The sequence below is a fragment of the Ceratotherium simum genome, chromosome 1 (assembly GCF_057802395.1).
Source record: "Ceratotherium simum simum isolate JZ-2026a chromosome 1, ASM5780239v1, whole genome shotgun sequence".
Lineage (NCBI taxonomy): Eukaryota > Metazoa > Chordata > Mammalia > Perissodactyla > Rhinocerotidae > Ceratotherium > Ceratotherium simum.
In genome coordinates this window covers 49,922,603-49,946,036 of record NC_141900.1, presented here as the reverse complement: position 1 = coordinate 49,946,036, position 23,434 = coordinate 49,922,603, and the positions used below count along the sequence as shown (strand labels likewise).

The 23,434-nt window shown below is 36.1% G+C and overlaps 1 protein-coding gene across 4 annotated transcripts in view; it reads left to right on the top strand.

Moving 5' to 3' along the window:
* The window catches only part of CRPPA (CDP-L-ribitol pyrophosphorylase A), a 275,796-nt gene extending 272,407 nt beyond the window's left edge, over nucleotides 1-3,389 (top strand). For all 4 annotated transcript variants that reach the window (XM_087427459.1, XM_087427333.1, XM_087427377.1 and 1 more), the window contains one exon: nucleotides 1,588-3,389. In XM_087427459.1, the coding sequence (XP_087283585.1) occupies nucleotides 1,588-1,692 (105 nt within the window). In that variant the 3' untranslated portion in view covers nucleotides 1,693-3,389. The remainder of the gene's footprint in view (nucleotides 1-1,587) is intronic.
* The last annotated feature ends 20,045 nt before the right edge of the window (nucleotides 3,390-23,434 follow it).

The following is a 23,434-nucleotide window of genomic DNA, read 5'->3' as shown; positions in this document are numbered from 1 at the left end:
AGAGTAACTAGGGTCAGCTAATCTAGGAAGAGAGTGGGAAAGCTTTTCTGGCAAAGGGTTAGCTGGTGCAAAGGGATGAAATCATGCTTAGAAAAATGACTGTTTGGGCAATCTTAAACAGTTTCACGTGGCTTAGAGAATTGAGTGATTTTAAGGGAATGGCAAGAAGAGGCTGGAAGGAGAAAAGACTCTTTTCATTACCGGGTAAAGGGTTCAGACTTGATCCTGAAGGTTATAGGTAGGCTTCAAAGGATTTTAGGCAGGATAGTGATATGATCAGATCTATATTTTAAAATAAATATTTTGACTGCTGTGTGGGAAATAGGGTAGAACAGGACAAGACTTCAGAGAGACTGTTTATGGATTGTTCCAGTAACTCAGGACAGAGGTGTTATGCTGGCAATGGCAGTGTGAGTGGAGCATATGGATTCAAGAATCGTTAAGGAGGTAGAAGCAATAGGTCGTAATGATATATTGAACATTGGGATAAGACATTAAGGATGATGCCAAAGTTTAGAGATTGGTTATCAGATCCGTTTTTTTGAACATAGCACAATTCATAACACAGAGACCTTAAAGCTGTTAGCTCTATTTCCACTTTCCTTTTCTCTTCATATTATCATCCCCTCATACCTTCAAGAAGTCCAAATAATTAGAATAAACATATTTTCATAGGCAATATGATTTCAAAGACAAAACCACATTTTAGTAACTTGTAAGATAACTCATTTCACAAATTTGCCTGATCCTAAACTTGACAAACAACAAGCACGTTTTTTTTCCCCACACCAGTACTCACAGTTTATAACAAAGTCTGTTGTTGGAGAACACTCAGAAGGGGATGAAGAAAAGGCTTGCATCATCGGTGAAATATTCACACTTTAGTGAAGAGCCAAAGTTGCTCAGATATTGGATTAAGGGAAAATCATCTTTTGTTTCATACTGTTAGCATTTGAAATTATGTCAGTGTTTTTCTTGGTATCTTCAGCAAATATTTTTTGTCTATAATGAAAAGTGCTTGCAAAAGCATTTCTCCTTTATTTGGGGGACCAAGTCCATGCCAGTGGCTATGGTCTGAGTTCTATAGAATGCTGAGGCCAGAGAGCACTGGACCTTGAAAAGTGGCTCCTTGAACTCATAGAAACAGAGTAGAATGGTGGTTGCCATGAGGGGTGGAGAAAATGGGGAGATGTTGGTCAAAGGGTACAAACGTCCAGTTATATGATGAATAAGTTCTGGGAATTTAATGTACAGCATGGTGATTATAGTTAACAATATTGTATTATACACTTGAAAGTTGCTAAAAGAGTGGATCTTAAATGTTCTCACCCCCTTCCTCCACAATGGTAACTATATGAGGTGATGGCTGTGATAACTAACCTTATTGTAATAATGGTTTCACAATATATATGTATATCATATCAATGCATTGTACACCTTAAACTTACACAATGTTATGTGTAATATCTCTATAAAGCTGGGGAGAAAAAGTTAAGAATAAATAAATTTTTTAAAAAAGAAAAGTAACTTCTTGTTCAATTTAATGTGTGACATCTTTCTAAAATAATTACTGTTTTTTCTTTTCAGGATAAGCAGAAGCTACAGGAAAGTTTAAGGCAAGGTGCCGCTATTATTGCCACCTTAATCAAAGAAAGAAATCCTGGACTTGTTGGTCAGCTATTGATAGCGTGAAGAACACAGAAAATTACCTACTGAATTTTTAGAAATGTTTACCTACGTATCTCTTTTGTGCTTCCCTCCCTATTGTATGTGGTAGAATATTTAAGTTTTGTTATATCTCATAATTTGTAGATGTGACGCTTGGGTTATAAAAGTGGATCAATGCTTATATCTGTGAAATAAAAATTTACTTTTGTGCATGTCAAATATAAATTGCCTGAATCAGAAAATGATAAGTGGAAAATAATACCCTTCACATAATCTTTTCACAGAGGCATGAAAGATCAAACAGAAATGATAATGGGTGAGCTAATCCTCCAAGGAATGAGAATTTAGAAAGCTTCAACTATTATCTCTGCGTTAGTTAGTAAATCACCCTATAATGAACCTAATAGAGAGGATTCAGGATTATTCCTGATTCTAAAATTGTCCTCTTGTGATGTGATATTTTGACTTGTATTCTAATTTTCTACACCATAAAGAAAAAAAAACAGGAGCTAACAGGGAACTCTGGTTCAGATATCTTCACCATTGGCCTCACATTGCTCTAGATCCCTAAAGCAGATGTCATTTCCTCCTGCTTTTTACTATTTTAAAATTGTATGTTTTCCTTGGTTGATGAAATATAAAATTTTGACTTACTTAAAAGGTCTCTGATTTTTCTGAATAAATTTAAAGGACTAGAAAGCTTCATAAAAGTGAAATTATTTTTGTCAATCCCACGTCTTCTTCTAAAAGGCAGGAGTCAATGCACCTCCAAGAATTAAGTTAATTCTTCTTTTGATACAGACACTGCTGTGTTTTTAAATCAAGTTCTTATTCTTTCAAATTTCCACTGGTGTATACATCTTAAATATTGATGATTTTCTCTTATATTACATTTTACAATATGTACATCCAGTCATTAGAGATGCCTTTTATTGTATATATATACATTGACCTTATAAAAGCACATTTGATGAGATTCTTCCAGGGCTTAGGCTGCATGTGGAAACTATAAAAGTTGCATGAAATGTTTTCAGTTAAAGGTAGACTTTGCAATATCTACCTTGTGCAATTTCTTCTTAACACGCTGGATGATTTTACCTATATTTCTCAAGTATTTACATTAATAAAAGAGTTTATATTTTACATTTAAATAATAGTAGAATATAATGGACATGGAGTAATTATTGCATTCATTCTCTTAAATGTGTTGTTTGAATGTAGGCTTAGATCTAAATTTCTGGGCTTGCCATTTTTTCTCTCTATCCAGGGATGTTAAGAATATAAAATAAATCATTTAATTCGAAATCTTGAGTATGAAAATACATGGGCAATGTGTGGATTTTTGTTAGAATGTTTATGTCGTTGTCAAGGGGAGTTGGCTGTGTTGTGAAAGATCCACACAGCGCGCCTGTTGAAGTCTTCAGGTGAAAATGTTTTAAGATTTGAAAGTGCTCATAAAGGTAAAAGGGAAAATGTTATCGAGGTTTTAAAGAGGGTGAGTGCTTTTAAGTGCACGGTAGGAAACAGGGCATATCCATGGCACAGCAAAATCACTGTGTCTATTGAGTGCTGGCTGAGTTACCTTCGATTTCAACTTAATAATGGAATGTTATGCCAAACTAGAATTTATCCTGGAGCAACTAGTATGACTTTCCTAGGTGATTGGAAACATTTAGTGTAATGAGGTTTAGTTAATAAAATATTAAATTGTGAAATCATCATCATCATAGCATTTGATTTTTTTCTTTATAGTCTGCAAAGTGATTCACAGCATTGAAAATAATTTAAAGAAATCTCCCCACATCCTTTACTGTTTAGATGGAAATTGAGGCTCAGAGACCCTTAACTACCTTGCCACCCAAAGCCATGTGGCTACCTAGTAACAAAAGGCAGGGCTTAAACTCAGGACCACTGAGAATATGGTCAAGCTCCTCTCCCTGTGTAACCATGATTGCTGGCAAACGACATCCAGCAGAGAGGCTGTGGGGAAAGAGCCGGAGGCCCTAATGAGAACTGGAGGAACTGAGGCCAGAGGGAAGCCCTTGAAGCTTTTAGCTTTCCGATCCTCTTTCCAACATACAGAAACTGTAGCTGGGGGTGAAGAGAATGGAGAGAATTATTGGCCAAGAGAGAAAGATAAGTTGGTTGTTTTAGCTATTTGTTAAGAAGAGATTCAGAGGCAACTTGACAGTTACATTTTCATCTCTGCTTCTGTAAACTTAATTACCTTCATGAGAACTGTCCCTTTGCATTTTATTTTCCAAAATTTCTTTAAAAATAATAGTAATGATGCCTCAGAGTTGCTGAAATTGCTTTGTACCTGTGGAAATTTTGTGGAAAGACTTTCTTTCTAAACGTATGCTACTAAATTAAATGCAATTTAAAGTTAGCCTTTTTTAGGATTTTAACACAGTGTGACCAAGCGTTTGATTAATGACTTATATTGGTAAGAGGTAGTTTTTTTGTGTGCCATAAAAGTGGTCAATTTGAGAAATGATTTGTTGTAAACATACTCTTCTATAGATAAGAGTCAGACCCCTATATTCCACTCAGGCCCATTCTTATTTTGGTCACTTTAAGCATTTTGCATTGGTTTAACAGGAAAACTCTCTTTTCCCATGCTCGTTTATTATAACTATCAAATTTTACTTTATATATAAATATAATATTCATTTTATAAAAATCAAGTTGCAATAGAACATTTTCTTGTGTTAAATCTGTAAATTTAACTTCCTTTTAATGTTGAAACTATGTCAAGGAAGCATAAATCATAATATTTAAATTAAAATGTTAAGAAAGCCATTTGGAAAAAACAGTGAAGATATTTTAAAAGTTTAATTAAAAAATAAACAATAAATGAAAAGTACATTCTGTTTATTTATTAATATGGTTTAAAATAAGTAGAAATGGCTAGGTAAGTGGTGTTTGGCATTGTAACACTTATATGTGTTCTTGTACATTTTTAGTTTCAAAATTGTGAAAATGTATAGATATATTTCTGGGGATATTTCATAAATGAAAAGTAACAAACTTATTAAAGATTCTAAATATATTTCCTTTACAAAACAAAATATAAGTAATTGATGAATAACTAAATTGCTATTTTCAAATCTAATGGCAATTTTCATTGATATTTAGTGTATATGTTTTTTTAAGCTAACTCATTCTCAATTGAATAAATATAACATTTATTCTCAAAATATACCGATGTGATGTTTTACCTTATAGAAAGATAGCATTTGAGATCCAGATATATTATTCTGTAAAATTTATTAAAAAATTGCAAAACCAGAAGTGCCAATTAAATTTTTTCTTCTTTCCCTCATATTTAGCAGGTTTCCTAGTAGTTGTAGTGGCTGTTAAGGATATAAAGGCTCTACTCAGGCATGGTGGAAAAGAATATTGTGATCACTTAATGTCTTCATGGGTGTGGAGGGTTGAATTATTGTTCAGAAGTATTCTTTCCCTCCACTGGCTTCCATGGGAGGAATATACGTCCACCTCTTGACTCGGAGATTCGTCATGTGACTTGCTTTAACCAATAGAGAGAGTCAGAAGTGGCAGTGCTCCACTGAGATTTGACTTCAGAGACCTAGCACGTTGTGGCTTGCTGTCTTCCACGTCTGCCACCACCATGAGAGGAACATGCCCAGCCTGGTCTGTTGTCTCCAGAAGGAAAACAGGCCCAGATCAGCTGATCTCCAGCTAATCCACAAATGGAGGAACAAGCCTGGCTGAGATCAGCAGGGGCACCTAGCCCAGTTCATTGTTCTCCAGCAGACAGGTGAGCTAAATAGATGCTCACAGTTTTTGGCTAGTACTGAGTTTTGAATCTTCATTGCACGTCAACTGATAACCAAGGAAAGATCTGTGGCAGTGTGTTATATATTTGCCCTCACAAGTCTGGGATGTATGTGGAGAGGCACATTTTGTTAAAGCAGAATGCTTAGGAGGAGAAATGTTGGTCAGAGCGATGGTCCCAAAGTACTAAAAGGTTCTGAGAATGCCTACTTCCCTATTCAAAAATTACTAAAGGAGAAAAATAGACCTGTTTTAGAAAAGTTTTCAAAAGAGGTTAAACTTTCTTGGGCCTGAAATGATATGGAGTTAAAATATGGGCATGTAAAATAATAGGTAATAAAAATAGCTAACATTTATTAAATGATTACTGTGTCCCAGAAACTGATCTTAGTGCTTTACATGTACATGATGTTTTTATTCTTCATGATAACTTTATGTGCTAGGTAGTATACCAATCACTGTTTAAAAAGTGAGGAAACCAAGGCACGTACATTTTGAGTAACTTATTCAGAGTCACCCAAGCAGCAAGTAGGAGAAGAGAGATTCAAATTTGGTTATCTAACTTTAGAGTTTATATTCCTAAGCATGATGCTATACAATATTACAAAACATACTATTTTAAGATCCCTTAAAGAATAACTCTCAAGGACGGGGATCTCAAATATTTTTTTTTTTTAATAGCAAGATAAAGAAAATGGGTAAATCCTGTTACCTTTCAGTGTTTCTGTATTCTTTGTTTCCTTTGCCCATCACCACCCCCAATACGCAAACGTATTTTGGAACATACTTGGATCTGCATGTGCCAGTAAAACTACAAAGACTGATACCCATATACAGTTGTTATCAATGCCATCTCTGTGAGCTCTCCAGTTGTAAGGATTTCCTCCAGCAATGAATGAGCAGATATACTTGGATAACAAAAGTGTAAGATGAAAAAGTAGAAGCAAGTACTTTCTTAATGAACCAGAGTTGCATATAGCCATTTGTGCCTCAGCAACACAACAAGACATCAAAAGAGAAGTTAAAGTCCATTCACCATCTTTACAAGAGAAAGGAAAGTCTAGAGAAATGCCCAGGCATGAGGAAGTATGAGGTCTCCCCTTGCTATGAGACTCTTCTAAACACGTGTGTCCATAATGTTTGCTCAATGGGAAAATTTTGGGGTGAATGGTATAATGAGCTTAGCCTGAGTGGAGCCAGACTGTTTTTCTTTTCCCATCTGAAATATTGGAATCTTTGATTTTTAAAAATGTCTTCACAACTGAAATGCATTATGCAAATTTATTCTCTACTTAGCGAGGATGCTACCAAATAATCTGAACACTTGTTAAAACATCTGGGTCTCTTTAGCAACATGGATGAAGATTGGCTTGTCAAATGCAATTTTTTCTTTCAGTTTAACCTTAATCCTGTAGGATCTCTGTGTGGTAGGTCTGTATCGACCTTGTGATATGACAATTGCAAAAAGGTAGATGCAGAGATTAAGGGCTCATGATCACCCAGCACACTGGAAGCCAAACGGAGTATGGAAATCCAGAATTTCTGACTCTACTTTGGACAGTTTCTCAGGGAATTGGATTACAAATAGGAGGGACTGTTTTTTACTTAAAGTTAAAAAAAAAAATCTGATTTAAATCTACATTCAGAATTTTACCTGGATGCATTCCCTCATTTTCCATTTTGCAAAACTGCAGTTAAGCCCAGAGGCAAAAGCTTCAACAAGGCAATCCTAGTGATCTTTTTGACCTGAGTGGAGACATGATTTGAGATTCCACATGGAGGCCAATTTTGTAAGAATTTCCACTAGTCTGTAGACTGTAATAATTGGGTTATTTGGATAAGGTTTGGCAGCACATCTAATACATTAACTGAATGAGGTTTCTGGAGTTTTGCCATTTTGGATCTATCCATTTTGTTCTTTGTTCTACCTCATTATAAAATGGGCTATTGAAATTGGTTAGTTTGTTGGTATGTCAAATTTTTCTTTTTTTTTTTTTTCTGTCCTATTCTTTACATTTAAGCTCTTAATTTGGTTGAAAGCAAGCTCTTCAGTCTAAGTGGATAACAAAACATCCCTTTGAGGAGAAGGAAATAGATGATAAAATCTATGTTACTAATTTTTTTCAATGGTTTGGAGGAATTTCTTTTCCATCCTGTGTGTGTTTTTAAGACCCTGTTAAGTTCATAGTTCCTTTTTCTTTTCTTGTTTGAATAGAAAATCATTCTCTTTAATCCCACCTGAGTTTTAAAAATGTATTATTGAACTGCCCAGTTCAGGAATTCGGTTGCCTGTTTTACTGAATGGAGATATGTATGACCTGATAGTAAAAGAATGCTATTCAAAGACATTTCCGCCTGTTTGTTTCTTGGATCAGTTACTGTTCACATAAATCTGGAAGGAAGCCAAAATATGTAAACAAATTAAGAGTTTTGAGGATCCTGGTGGGAATATCTGTAAATTCTACCATAAATCAGGAATTTAAGATAAGTGCAGTATGCTATAATAGGATAGCAGGGAGAAGCAAATTATAGACCAAATATGCTTGACTCTGGTTTGGCAATCTTAATGGATATTAAAAGATTTGGGTTAATCATGGAGTAATGCATAACACTACTACTTTCCAAGCCTATATCTGTTGCTTAAATGGAATTTTATTTATGTTTTACTAACTTTTAATTGTTGCTTAAAATCAAACAACCCTTCAACTCTGAAGCCGCTGTTTTATATTCTTTTAGCACACTAAATATATATAATATGTAAATTATTTTATCTTTATCATTAATAAAGAAGTAATGACTCCCTTTACACATCTGCATAAATCTGTTATAGTAAAGGACAATTTGACGGTTTGGGAATTTTTCCTCTAGAGCTTTTTTGATACACACTCTTCTCTTCTTGTAACTGTCTATCTCAGCATATGAATTGAAAATTGTGGTCTTTTCATTTCCTTTGTCCCAGAGTTGAAACTTAAATGTAACATTTCCTCTTAACAAAGACAACCCAAAAGTTTAATTTCAACATTATTGTATCTCCATTAATTTCCTCTTGATTGTGTGTGTATTGTGTGTGTGTAGTGAGAGAGAATGTAAAGAAAGAGAAAAAATTTTTTTTCATGTCAACATTTTCTTGAAAGAGTTGTTCTAAAATAATTGCATTTGGGCTTGTGCTTTGTATGCGCATACGAGAAGAACTTGTAGAGATTAGGTGACACTGATCTAGCAAAGTTTATCTTAAAATAATTGGGAAAATAGAGAAAATATAGTGTACGTCTTTATACATAATAAATACATATGTATACATAATTATACGTGATTAACCATACTCCTTGGCAATGCAGATTCAAGACAATTTTTAAGTGATTGTATATAATATTGGTGGCCTCCCTAGCCTGTGATGTAAAAATGATTTTACACTCGTGTTTTTTTAAACCCAAGTTATTAAAACATGAACCACATGGTTTCTGCCAGAAACTAACCTGACTCACAGTATCCTCCCCAGCAATTTCATGCTTGCTGTAGAACAAGTACCTCAGTTTCTTTTACCCTTCATTTTTCATCTTGTCTTCATGCTGTTACCTCTGTTGCCGATGACCCTCATGAGAAAGCCACTCGACTGGGCTCTGCCACTGACAGTCTTAATTGTCCCTAGGTGTCCCGCTGCAGCCCCAGAGGAGGGGCTGTCCTTGCATCCAGAGCATCAGTCTTGGGTGCTCGTCCAGACCCTCAGAGAGCTTGATCTCAGATGCATGCACTTCAAGCAGGTCACTGAAACTGCAATCATCTTTCTGTTGCTGCAGAGAAATTTGCTGCCACCAGAGAGAAGCAAATGTAGATTTGCCACTCACATCAGGCCTGTCTCCACTTGACTCACTATCAGAAACACTTTCAATTCCTGAATGTTTGGGCCCAGCTAATCCTGGATCAGAGAGCAAGCATTGCCCGGCCTCTACTACATCCCCATCCAAAGGACTTGGCTTACTTCTTATATCAGGATTAGACAGTCCCTAGAATAGGTAAAAGCACTATCATCCATTGTCGTTAAGAGTCATGCTTATGTGTACAACAAGTTAAATGCAAAATAGTGTGAATATTGATATATTTCCCGAGGTCTGGATTTTTCAGTCTTAGCCATGGTCAACTTGTAACACTCTAAAAAGAGTTGTTTTTCCAAAAATATCTTATATCTAACTAGGAGAAATATTTTATGAGACTTGAATAAATTAAAGAAGGTGATTTTACAAAGTAATACAAATATGCGCAAAATATGTAAAAGACTAATTTTTTTCCTTATTCTCTGTGATCTTTATTATGGTAAAAGAATATCTTGGAGACAGACTAGTTATAATAATTACCATTAAGTTGTATTTTACTCTTTACCAAATAATTTTCACATATCTGATGTAACTTTTTTGAGAGCTCAGTTATCCATATTTTACCGAAGAGCCTGAGGCTCGTAGAGGCCCAGTGAGGATCCTAAGATCACACAGCTTGTAAGTGGCACAGCCAGTACCCAAATCCTGTATTTTCTGAATTCTTTCTACACTGCTGGTCATCAATAGGATCTAAAAGTTATCCTAAATAACAATAAGAAATGACCAATGATAGATCTGATGATAAAAAATGTTTAGAGTCTACTTATTCAATTGTGTTCCAGTTTTTGTTTTGATTCTTATTCTCCTAAGGGCTTCAGGCCAACTGGCAGAGTTAGTCATTAGCAACAGATGTATGTCTCCTGGTCATTCAGATGAGAACTATGTAGCAGACCAAAACCTGGTCCCTAATTATTGAGCATTTCTCATGTTCAAGACCTCTAGGTCCCATGGAAATTCTACAAAGAGATAAAAGGTAGGATTTCTATTCTCCTGGACCTTTTTTTCTGGAAAGTTAAGAAAAACAAGTGAAAATTATGACAATGGAAAGTATCATGGTAAAAGTGAAATTAGTGTTATCATTTGGTAATGATAGGAATTCAGAGGAGACAACCCTCCGGCATTTGAAGTAGAGGATCCTCTGTCTCATTATGGCCTTAGTCTTCAAGATTTCACTTAGCCTCCTACTAAATTCTTTCCCTAAACTATCCTATAGGGCAACACATCCTTCTTCTCTGGTATTCACATAGCACCAGTGGATACCTTCACTTACTGATTACGTGTTTTATTGAATTGTTCTCTGTATACATCTCTGTCCACTTTTTTTTTTTTTTTTTTTTTGCGGAGGAAGATTCACTCTCAGCTAACATCTGCTGCCAACCTTCCTCATTTTGTATGTGGGTTGCTGCCACAGCATGGCAACTGACAGACGAGTGGTATAGGTCCATGCCCGGGAACCTAACCTAGGCTGCTGAAATGGAGCGTGCCAAACTTAACCACTAGGCCACTGGAGCTGGCCCCATCTCTGTCCACTTTTATGATGTAATTTCCTTGAGGCTAAGCATTAAGTTTTACCTATGTGTTTAACTCCAGCTTTCATTAAATGTAAGCGTAACCTGCTAAGGTCCTTTTCAGGCAAAAAATGTAATTTCAGTTCAGTAGCAGTATCAGCAATCATTTAATTATGCCTTTATCTGTTGGGATATAAACTGTTGAAAAATTTATAACCCTGTTTAACAAGGGAGACAATATATAGATCAAGTGATATCTAAGAATCTATTGAAGCATATGTAATGTGTTAGAATCTCAATTCATAAATTCATGTGACCAAAACTATCCATTTTTTAAAATTATCCCTTATTTCATGCCCCAATCCTGTGGGGCTAGAATAAAAGTCAACCTCAGGCATTCTTCATCAGGGAGGTATAAGGATCCTGGGTCTCAAGAAGCATCAGAGTATCACAAATGTCCCTCTAGTCCTCAGCCGTCAGTCACCACTGTGCCTACAGGGCCAGCAATATGGCCCGGCTCCCTGTACTCCTGGGTCCCATCGTCCTCTTCTTGATCTCCAGGTATCTCGCTCTCTCCCTTCTTACCTAGAAGGCTCTTCCTCGCTTCTCTCATTCAGGGATTGTTAGTAAATCTAATGGAGTTTGGCTTTTATACAAGAACCAGCAGCACCTGTAATTTTAGGCTCTTTCTGCTTTCCTACCTCCCCAAATCCCCGCAGCAAGAAAACATAAAGCCAGGCTACTAGCTTTAAATATAAGGGGGAGGAAAGAGCACAGAGAGCAAAGCACAAATGAATTACACAAGAAATCCTAGCTTCCATTTGTGAAGTGTTAAATGAGGGATGCTGATGACGAATGCCTCTGATTTCAGTGCTGTTTTCTGCTCTCTCCCAAGCGCCTCCCCCACCCAATGAATATCACACAAACTTCAATCATGTCTCCAACTGCCTACTGCACAACATTTTCACACGTGGATATCTTGCTATTTAGTTAAACTTCATCAAAAGCTGTGGTTATATTTTCTCCCCAAGTTTGACTTGTTCCCCAAATTCGTGTTTTGTCAGTGTTACCAGTGCTCGCTGCTCTTCCCCTTTTGGAGTCGTGGACCCTCTTGTTTAACCTTGTTCCCCACGCAACAGCCTGTCTTTCTTGAACCTATCCTTTGAATCTAGGCTTTCTTGCTTTCTGAGGCCATCACTTCAGTTCATGCCCTCATCACTATAAGCCACTCACTCCCTGTATGCCACATGTGCCGGCACACCCCTTACCATTTCCTGATCACACTGTGTTCTTTTTCCTTGTGCCCTTGAACATGCTCTTGCTGCCTGATGTGCTCTATTATCATATCTTTTTACACACATTTAATTTATTTCTTCTACATCCGTACTTATGTAGTACTTTCCCACTGTTGTAGAACTTAAGTATTTTACCACCAGACAACTTAAGCGTAGAGGGCCTGCTGTACACCTCTCTATTTTCTTTGAATCTAGAAGATTAAATGTTGGTAACAGGTATAAAAGAAGTTAAGCAGGCAGGCTTAATACTAAATGAGCCTCCCCAGTTTTCTTTCCCTTCGTAAGCCACGTAAAGAATGTCCTTCTCATTCTGTATTCCTGACCCGCAATCTTCAGTAACTCTCCACCTACTTCTCGAGCAAGTCAATCCACTGTTTGTCTTTTATTATGGCCCATCATCTTAGTCCACAGCACTATTTGCAGTCTAGTTCTACTCTTTAGGCCAAAATGCACCTGCAGTGGAAGCAGACAGGTTGCTCCCTGACCGCACGCCTGCTCTGCACTTTGACTCATGTTCTTCGTCTTACTGGGAGCACGTCCTGTATCCTCTGTTGATTCCATCTCCATTCTTCCTACAATATTCATTCCTATTTTTGTTCGACTGGCATACCTTCCTTGACCTCTCTTCATTCTTATAGTACTTACAAGGTGTATGTTCACAACTCACCACTTAGTTTATATGCCAAGTCGGGTACACTAATTTGTATAGCATCTTTTCTCCTCAATTTAAAGACAAACTTTATATTTTTTACAATTGGCTTCTCGGCAAGGCCTAGAAGTGCTTTGAACACAAAATAAGCTTTTCATAGACACATAGAACATTGACTTGGTAGGGATTAATCACGAAATGGTTGTCTCCTTTGTGAATTCAGCAGAAGTAATTTTTATTACCAGGTCACTCTTTCGGGCACTGCATTCGATGTTTTATGCAACAAATTTAATTTCATCTAATGGAGAATACATGTTCTGGTGTGTAATGAAAATAATTCCATCTTTACATAATATAAGCAATTTCTTTTGGTAATTTTACTTCTTAAGCCCTGGTATAGTGGTGTTGGTGATTTTTATTTAAAGGCAAGTGCTTAAAAGTATAGGAATTTAACAATGTTCTCATACTAGGAAAGGGAAAAGAACAGAAAGGAAATCAGTTGTCAAATCATTTATGAGTGGCCACTGAGCACCCAATCCTTTGAGTGTTCTCATGAAGAATGCTTACAGTCCTTGATAACTGGCATTTGTAACAGACTTTTAAAACACTCAGTCTCCTTTGAAGTTTGCCTTTTACTTCAGTCTTTCCTATGCAAAGAATTCAGACAACCTCTTGAACTCTTTTTTTATAGATCTGCTGCTTTAATGGAAGCTAAGCTCCACCTGGTGGTAGAATTTCCTTCTCTTGTTTGGACTTCAGCATATGCATTGAGATCAATTCAGTAGGGAAACTAAATCTGATACATCTATATTTATGCATACATACATATATAACGTGTGTGTGTGTGTCTTTTGCAGATTTTCCTCTGTCACTACAGTTGTGAAATATGCTTGTTTATTTTACTAACATTGATATTTGAAGCACAGAATTCAGCATTTGATTATTACAAATGTTTCATGACATGCAGGCTCTCAGTAATTACCAGAATGATCTAGTGTGATAATTACAAACCAAATGTTTCCTCCCATCCCTGTCTCGTTATCAAAATTGTTTTTTGAAGGACTTGATTTATGCTTTGATAGTAAAGGAGGTCTATTTAAAGGTATTTATGCTTCATATATAATCATAAAAATAAAATGGAGAAATGTTTAAAGATATTAACTCAAGTCATATTTTAATGCTGGGTAGTCCAACCCTTTTCTCAGTACTCCAGTATGTTCTGTCTCTCTCACAAGCATGTGAGAGCAGTGTTATATAAGTGATGTTGAGTGATGTTTTGTAGCATTTAGCTTTATAAGGACTAGAAAATTAGCCAGAGTTTACACACTGGAAACCCTCTAGCTGAATTTAACCAGCAGATATGTTTTTCCATATTTGTATTAAAATATAAAAGACTTCCCTCTGTTTGAAAATTGAGAAATTTCATTATAAAAATGCAGCTATCTAGCAATGAGGGGCCTTTTTCTTGCAAGGCAAATGATCTCAATCTGAGGAGTAGCTACCCCTTTTTAGATGGGGCGCACACTCTAATTTTCTGTAGGCCCCACTACTCCTTAATGTTCACACTCTGCCTCCTTTTTTTTATTGCCTGGCTTCTGTAGGCATTAGCATTTATGACCACTGTCATTCATTTGTGATGTCTATCTGAGAAACTCATAGTATAGTAGAAGGAGAAAATGAAGAGAGATGAGTCAATAACTGTCAAAAAGATGAAGGAAAGAACCCAAACAAAAGGTGCAAAATTGCTTTCTCTGTAATTTTGCATATCACCCCAGTGATATGCTGTACTTCAAATGGTATGATAGTTAAGGAAAAGGAATACCTTTCCTAATTATTGGCTGACACAAATTTTAAAAGTTTCATTTTCTTTAAAATCAAACTCCTGGGCTGGGAAATATCTGAAGCTATATTACTTTTTTTTTTTTTTTAAAGATTTTATTTATTTTATTTTTTCCCCCCAAAGCCCCAGCAGATAGCTGCATGTCACAGCTGCACATCCTTCCAGTCGCTGTATGTGGGACCCGGCCCCAGGATGGATGGAGAAGTGGTGCCTCGATGCGCACCCGGGATCCGAACCCGGGCCACCAGCATTGCAGCACGCGCACTTAACCACCAAGCCACAGGGCCGGCCCAATGAAGCTATATTACTTATTTTCACTTTGAGATCATTTTAGTTGTTTAGGCATTGTTAGGTCTAACCACCTATTTCACAGAGGGAACTGGATTCCAGGCAGAGGGGCTTTCACAAGGGCACACAACTCCTCGGTTGAAGATTTAAGAATAAAATCTAGGCTCTCACAAAAATGTATTTGCCTTCTTCACTCAATCAAATCACCTCCTGAATAGTTAACACTATTATTACTAAGCCAGTGCTGCCCAGCCTTCCTAACCTGGTCCCCCTCTAGTGAGCTTAAATATTTCATGCTCCAACACTTTTTTGATTTGCATTTTGCATCTCCCTTTAAAGGGGCACCTCTTTTATGATTAAAAATTACCATGTTATGGCTATCCTCACCAGTTGTGGTAGGCAGAATAATGACCCCCTAAAGATGTCTACATCCTAATCCCCGTAACCAGTGAATATATTACCTTACATGGCCGAGGAGAATTAGGATTGAAGATGAAATTAAAGTTGTTAATCAGCTGACCTTAAATAGATTATCCTGGATTGTGGGTGGGCCCAATAATGACAAGTGTTCTTTGAAGTGGAAACATGGGCTAGAAGGAGAGTCAGAGAGGTGTGACTGTGAGAGAAGTGTAAGAGAGATGCACCACTGCCGGCCTTGAAAATAGAAGAAGGGGCCACAAACCAAGGCATGTGGGTGTCCTTTAGAAGCTGGAAGAGGCAGGGAAACAGATTTGCCCCTAAAACGTCTAGAAATGCAGCACTGCTCACACCCTGATTTTAGCCCAGTGAGATCCATGTTGGAATTCTATCTTATAAAACTCTAAGATGATAAATTTGTGTTGTTTTAAGCCACCAAGTTTGTGGTAATTTATTACAGCAACAATGAAAACCTAATATTAGCAAAGAGATTTTAGTTGAAGTGTGCTCTTTGAAGTTTTCGTTATGAAAATAATATTTTTTTCAAGATGTAAAATTATAGTACTAAAACAATTTTTAAAACAAGACAAGATTCTTACCACTCCTTTCCTCTCTTATTCTCTCACTTGTCCTGAGAATCACTAATCTAATCCATACCTACCCTATATAGCAGAGAGAGAAGGTCATGATTAAAGATCCGTGCTCCTACAGTGTGGCAGGGAGGTGGGAGTTGGCGAATAGGAGACGTATGGTAAAAAGAGCTAATGTTAGGCAGAAAGTATCAAAGATAAACTTTCTTTTGTTTTCCCCAAGATTCCGGTAGCCTCTGCATAGATTGTTTAGATTTGAAAATGACAAATGGACAAATTCTCAAAATAATAAAGGTAATTTTGCCGCAGCTTATCTAATGTGTAGGACGGCCGCAGCCAGTGGTGCTGTAGACATAAAGACTCTTTGGTTCAAGTTCATAGCGTTTGGATTTTGAGAATAAAGTAAACGGAAGGGGTTGAGAAGGAAGTGTAGTTGATCTAAGTGTAGTGGCAAATTAGAAGTTAAATAGGAACTTAGACATCAGAATATTGAGAATTTTTTAATAGAAATGGATTTAAGCATATATCAAGTATTTTTATGTAAACACATTGTGGAATATTCTCTCCAGTTCGGAAATGCACTTCTTACAGCAAAAGGAAATGTGCATCAATACTCTTCTAGGTTTATGATTGAAATAGTTCTTAGGAAATAAAAGCATAAATTCATGTAGCCCTTTCATGCCCCTGCGGTTGATTTTCTTAAGAATGGAGAGTATGTTTTTAATTATGATCGCTTTGGCCACACTTTGCTGCTGCTTCTGAGATGCGTGATGTTTGTTAGGAAGATTTTTTTTTCTGTTGCTTTTGAACCAGAAAACTACTGACATTTTGCAACCCACTAAGAGAGTGATGCTTTATAAATTTTTCCATGAGATCATGGCACAGTAGGAAACTTTTGTGGTCTGTATGGTACTATTGATGGGCACATGGCTGTCAGGTATATGTGGGGCAATGATGCAGTTACACATATTCAAGGAGCATAGAAGACAGTGGAGCCCCCAAACCCAGATATTCATGTAAGTGGACCTCACAGTAGACTACATCTCAGAATCATATGCCAGATTTACAGGGAGAAGGTTGGGGATATAAACTATAATACACTTAAATAAGTAATACTGTAACTCCATAGGCTAATAAGCCATAACACTTTAAAATGAATATTTAAATAGATCATTCCTATAGAAAAATGTTTAGTTTCCTTCTGTTATCACCTGTGAATAATTAAAGCTCCTCTCTTTCGCTCCACCTAGTTGTCCTTATGGTTTTCTTTCACTTAACTAGAATCCTTAATACATTTTAAAGTATCAAACTGAAAATATCTATTGAAAAGTTTCTCACATTAAGTTTATAATTTTTCATAATGCTATTACCTAGAAGTATAACAAACTCTCATTAGGATGACGCAATTTCACTCATTGTCTTTTTTTTTTTTTTTTAAAGATTTTATTTATTTATTTTTTCCCCCCAAAGCCCCAGTAGATAGTTGTATGTCATAGCTGCACATCCTTCTAGTTGCTGTATGTGGGACTCGGCCTCAGGATGGACGGAGAAGTGGTGCCTCGGTGCGCGCCCGGGATCCGAACCCGGGCCACCAGCATCAGAGCGCGCGCACTTAACCACCAAGCCACAGGGCCGGCCCTCACTCATTGTCTTGATATTCCTGTCATTAAACAGCACTTTATATATAGTGGCTGTTCAATATATGAGTGAATGAACTAATAAATCAATAAATCCATCTGTTCAGTTTATTGGCACTCTCTCTGGTTTAGCCAAAAGAAAGATCTAAAAGTTCTGCTTTCTCAGCTGGTCTCAATTTTACTTGGAGCTTCTCAGGGTCTAATTTCTCCAAGCTCAAGATAATTCTAGAATTTAAAGATAAATATTTTTCAATATGACCTCTAAATGTTAGACAACTATGTAATCTAGTGTTTATTCAAAGAAGGAAAATTCATTTCTTACACAGAAGGGAAATCTAATTGAAAGGGCATGTTGGTCTCCAAATGTCATTTTCTAAGGGATTTGTAAAGGTTTATGTATGATTTCCCTATGTTGGTTGATATTTAGAGCCTACTTTCCCCCACTCCCATTCCTTTTACCCACATGTATAAGGACCCATGAAGATGTTTTTAAAATCCCTGCTACTAAGATACTTACACTTGAGTATCTATACCAAAAATCAGCTGGGGATCTTGTGAAATATGTTGCTTATCAGGCAGCATCCCAAGAAATTCAGATTGGGTAGGCCTTGGATTGCACCAGGAAATTGTGTTTGTAAAAATTGCAGGCAAATGTTGTAGGTGAAATCCAAGGGCAGGCTTTGAGAAACATTGCCTTAGATTGCTTGCCGTGCTTGTATTGTTGTTTAGCTGCACAAACATCAATGCCCAAGCAATCTAATCTACAAAGAAATCGGCTACCATCTAGTCCATATCCCAATACCTCTCCTCTGCCTCACACCTGCTCCTCACCCCAGCAATTGTGTAACGATTTTATAAAGTCATGCTTCCCAAGAGACCTAGAGTAGATAAAATTATTATTATAGAAAAGATGCTGTAATTGTGCTCTGGGATAGGTGGCACTTTGCTTTTTAAAAAGGCTGAATTTTCTTTTCTGTGGGATAGGGATCTGGGTTGCCCTAGACAAGTGTGTGTCTTTGGTGTTCCTACCTCTTTTTTTAGACACTTCTCTTCCATCCTACGTTGATAATGCCCTGTCTGCTGAGGTCATCCCCACACAGGACACACTCTAAGACCTGTCCTAAGTCTCATTGTTCTCCATACCTTTCCAAAACACTTCTATCGGCAGCGGATAATCTGAAAGGCAAGTTCATCTGTTATATGGTATAAAGAGGAATTAATAAATATTAGTGAACCTAAGCATTAAACCTGGGGCTTCATCTTCTTCAGCAGTAAGCACGACTTAAGCATCTACTCAGTTGTAAGCTCTGTGCTGGCTCAAAGGGGCAAAGTGGTAGGAGGATTTTCCTGCTCAAGGGGTGTTTAACATAATGGTGGGGATTTCAGTATGAAGCTTTTTAAATTGGGGAGATGAATTTGAGCATATGTAGGATAGGTAGTCTTTGAGTCCTTTTACTGTGACTAGGTTCTGCTACTTTGTACAGATTTTTGCTTCACCCTTTGGGCTGTAAGTCCCTCAAGGTCTTTTAGGTTCTGCACAGAGCTCCTCTACCACTGTGGGTTAGCAAAAATAATCAGTTGCACTAGATCTTCCACCCAATAGAAATTAATCATGTAGTTTCATACAAAGTGAAAGGAACAGTTTTTTAAATAATTCAAATTAACAAAGATTTGTTGGGCATATTTGTCTGCATACACTATTTGCTTTGGGTACAACACTCAGTTTTGGATATGATGATCAATGGTATGATATAATGGCAAATAAAATAACCATTTTATGTTTGTAATTTCATGGATTATTCATAGTGCATTCTTATTTTGTTACCCCTGCCTGAAACAATATATATTTTTAAATGGCTTCTTAATGCTATTGTTTTTCACTTGTTCAGTAGCTACTCTTATGATGAGATATTTTCTAAATATACTTTAAGGATGGGCAAAATGGGAAAGGGAGTAAACTCTTCCCAGATTCTTCAAGAGGTCCAAAAGTGCATGCTACAAAGCTTGGAATTTAGATTCGATATAAACATAACTTGCTAACAATAGTTATCACAAGATAGAAACAGTAGCTTTCTGGAGAGAGGGAAACTTAGACCAAACATGATCTGGCTCCCTCTGAGGTTCCTGCATCACAAGAACAGTTGACTAGACAATCTGCAAAGACCCTTCCCGTTCAGGATGGTGAGAATCCTGAAGCTCAGAACGATTTGGAGGGTGTAGGGAGGTTGCTGAATGTTCCATTTTAAAAATGCCCACTAGAGGGAGTATAACATCATAAATATTTCCTTTCAGTTGCCTCGCTTCTAGTAAGTTAGCAGGAAAGCAAGATTCAAGTGCAAATACCTAGAATTTATTTCATACTCTTTTTAATATTTTTCTCATTAAAATCTTATGGAGTATTCTGATAAGCAAAGGAAATTTTTTCTAAGAAAATGTAGTGTAGTATATAGTATGTAATATTAATATTTTAATTTGTATATGTGAAGAGTTCAGAATTTAAAATCATTGTGTGGAAATAGAATCCAGATCAATTGTTTGTGGCTATCAATGTAAAACATCTTGGTTTTACACTGAGTATGTTTCACTAAATTTTGTTAGGTCTGTTCTTATTGTTTTATTTGCTGTAGGTATAATTCCAATATTTACCTGTCTGTCACTTTTTGTGATAGCTTTCCCAGACATTTAAGATAAATTATTTCACCGAAGAACTGGTTTGATTATATAATAACAAAATCAAATGTTTAATTCTTAAGTTTTCAAAAAAAACCTGCCTACCTGTCTTAGGAAAATTAAAAATAGATATTTCTCAGGGATAAAAATAACTCATTCTCATTTCAGTATGACGGTTTTGCATGTACCTCTTTTTTTCATATTTCTGTTAAAAATTTCTTGTTTTTCTCAATTTCTGTAAATAATTTGAAATACAGTCAAATTTTGTCATGAGTCTCCAAGTTCTGTTTTGGATTGAACTTTTTATGTTTGAATACTTGGAGGAAAAAACTAGAAATAATTTATAATCTATTTTGAAGCATTAACATTGAAATGTCATTTAAAAAGTTCGAAAGTAAAATATTTGTAAAAAATTGATAGGTTTTTATTGTCAAAATAGATTTTAAACCAGAATTTACATAATTTTCAAGGAAAAAGAAGCACATATATATTATTTCAAATATATTTCAATGAAAAAAATTAATTTCTTGGTATCTTTATTTGAAAAACATTTCTAACTGATTTTCTTTTTTAGTTACTTTACTGTCAGCATCAATGGCCACAAGAGTTTTTCCTAACCTCTCAGTTCACTGAAAATTGTTACTTCTATTTAAATTGAAATTTTTTTCTTTTTCTTTTCCATTGCAATAAACAAAAACACCCCCACAACTTTGCAAGTAATGTGTCAACATGGAAACAGCTAAGTTGTTTTGATTTTACGCTGCCTTTTAATAAGTGATTTGGGGTAGAGGTGAATTCTTGATCTGCTCTTTGGTTCCTTACGTCTGCTTCTGCTTGCCTGAATGGTGCTGTCACTGGGGCGACTCCTCCCTTATTCCATGTGTAAATAAAACCAATCTCCAACCTTCTTCAAAAGCCAGGCTTGTTCGTTGTGTTTTTATTTTTTAATTTATGTTTACAAAAGTTTAGTATGAAGTTAAACATACTTGTTGTAAACAACCAAAAATATGTAAATGGTACTGAAGGACAAAAATTAAAAGGTAAAAATTTTTTCTCCTTCTCTTAGGCTTTGCTATCCCTCAGTACAATCTGAATTTTCACAGATATTTTCTAACACATGCAATCCTACATATATATATATGCAATCCTACATATATATATATGCAATCCTATATATATACACATTATTATACATGTGTACTTCTTTACTTTTTTTACAAAAATGGAATTGTATGAAAAATACTCGTGTGACTTGCTTTTTCCACTAACAACGTATTTTTAAGATGTTTCTGTCAGTACTTACAGAATTACTTCATTTTTATAGTTGCATAAAATCTCATTTTATTTAGACTCTAGTTTCCTATTGATAGACGTTTAGATTGTTTCCAGTATTGCATTACATCAAATAGTCCTACAATTCAAGAATTTGAATAAACATCTTTGGGATATTACACATTTCCTAGATTTTTATAATTAAAATGCTATAGCTGCTAAAAACATGGCTGGTTTATTATTTACTTTTTATTCATGGCCTATTTCCACAAAGCTTTTAAGATGTCTGTGTTTTATGTGGTTTTGTGTCTCTGAAAAATATTTACTTTTATCAACAAAACATGTTGGTTGCCAACAATCAGATTTCAAAACTAAAAACACTAATTTCTCTGAGTGTATCTTTATTAGAAAGTGAAAGAGAGAATCATTTGTCTCGATAATTCAGTTGAAAAACTTTTATGTAAAAGATGGAAGAAAAAAATGTGCGTTACCAGAATCACCATGACTTTAGATCAGGTTGATCAAATATGAGATTAACTATTGGATGTTAATATTTTTGCTGTTAATTAAATGGCAAGCATTGAGTGATTAGGTAAAAATGTCATTGGCACCCACAGGGATACTATACAGTAATTAAAGGCAACAAACCAGATGTACATAAAATAACATGAGTATATTATAAGAATACTGTGTTGAATGATTAGTAGTAATAGACAAAATGAATCAACATCTTTATAAATCAATAACCTTTATTGATTATTAGGTTATAAATCAATGCACTTTAAAATATGCACAAAACATTATGCATTATACAAGAATTCCTTGGAATTCAAGGCTATCAAACATGTTAGCGTGGTCGTAGAAGAAAGAGTGACATGGGATTGGGGAATAGACATAAAGATCAACATAAAATAAAACAATGAAAGAATAAGCATTTAGACAGTGCTTTCATGATTTTTTTGGATACTGAAGTGTCTTTTTGTAGAAATGAGTGGTTTATTTCCCATGAACATTTTCTAAGTTGACTTGTTCTTTGAATAGTTTTTTTCTATCAAGTTGACAGTTATAGGAATGGGCAGAAAAGAGACAATACTAATATTCCTCAAATGCAGTGAAGGGAATTAGTATCTAACTACACCTCTGTGGCTGTGAATGATGGTGTATTTTGGAAATGACAGTTGCTGGGGGGTAACTGTATTCTAGGTCCATCTGAGTCATTGGTCAAGGTGGTTAAATTGCTGGAAATTGCTATATGATTGTATTAAAGCTTTGCTATAACATGACCTCAAAGTCAGGAGACAAGAACAGCTCAGGTAGCTAGCTGGGCTAATTGAACCCTCCTTCCAGCCATCTGAAGAGATGTTCTAAGAGCTGGGAGCTGGGCCTGAGAGTGAGTAGATTGCCCAACAGGCCAGGTCCAGAGCCAAAGGGAACTAAAGATTGCATCCTGAGCAAATGATAAAAACAAACAGCTAAAATTTACGTAGCACTTCCTGTGTGCCAGGCACGGTTCTAAGAACTTGACACATAATAACCATTTAATATTTACCACAAAGAGATGAGGTTATAGAGGAGAAAACTGAGCTACAGAGAAGTAGAGTAAATTGCCTAAGATTATTCTATTAGTGAATGATGGAACCGATATTGAAATCCAGAAAGATTGCTAAAGAGTCTATGTTCTTACCCAATATTGCCTCTTTGTAGAAGGTGAGGACAATGAAATAGTCGACACAACCTGTTTCATGTGATGGGTTCCAATAGGCCTGCAGAAGCAGTATGGGAGATTGATAGGGAAGGCCAGGCACGATGGGGATAGATGAGTGAGAAGGACTTGGGAGAAATTCCCAGAGGCGCCATTCTGCGGAGGCGGGGAGAATTATATTGTGTGCCCTGGCCTTGCTAGGTGGAGGCAGGAGCTCTGAGGGCT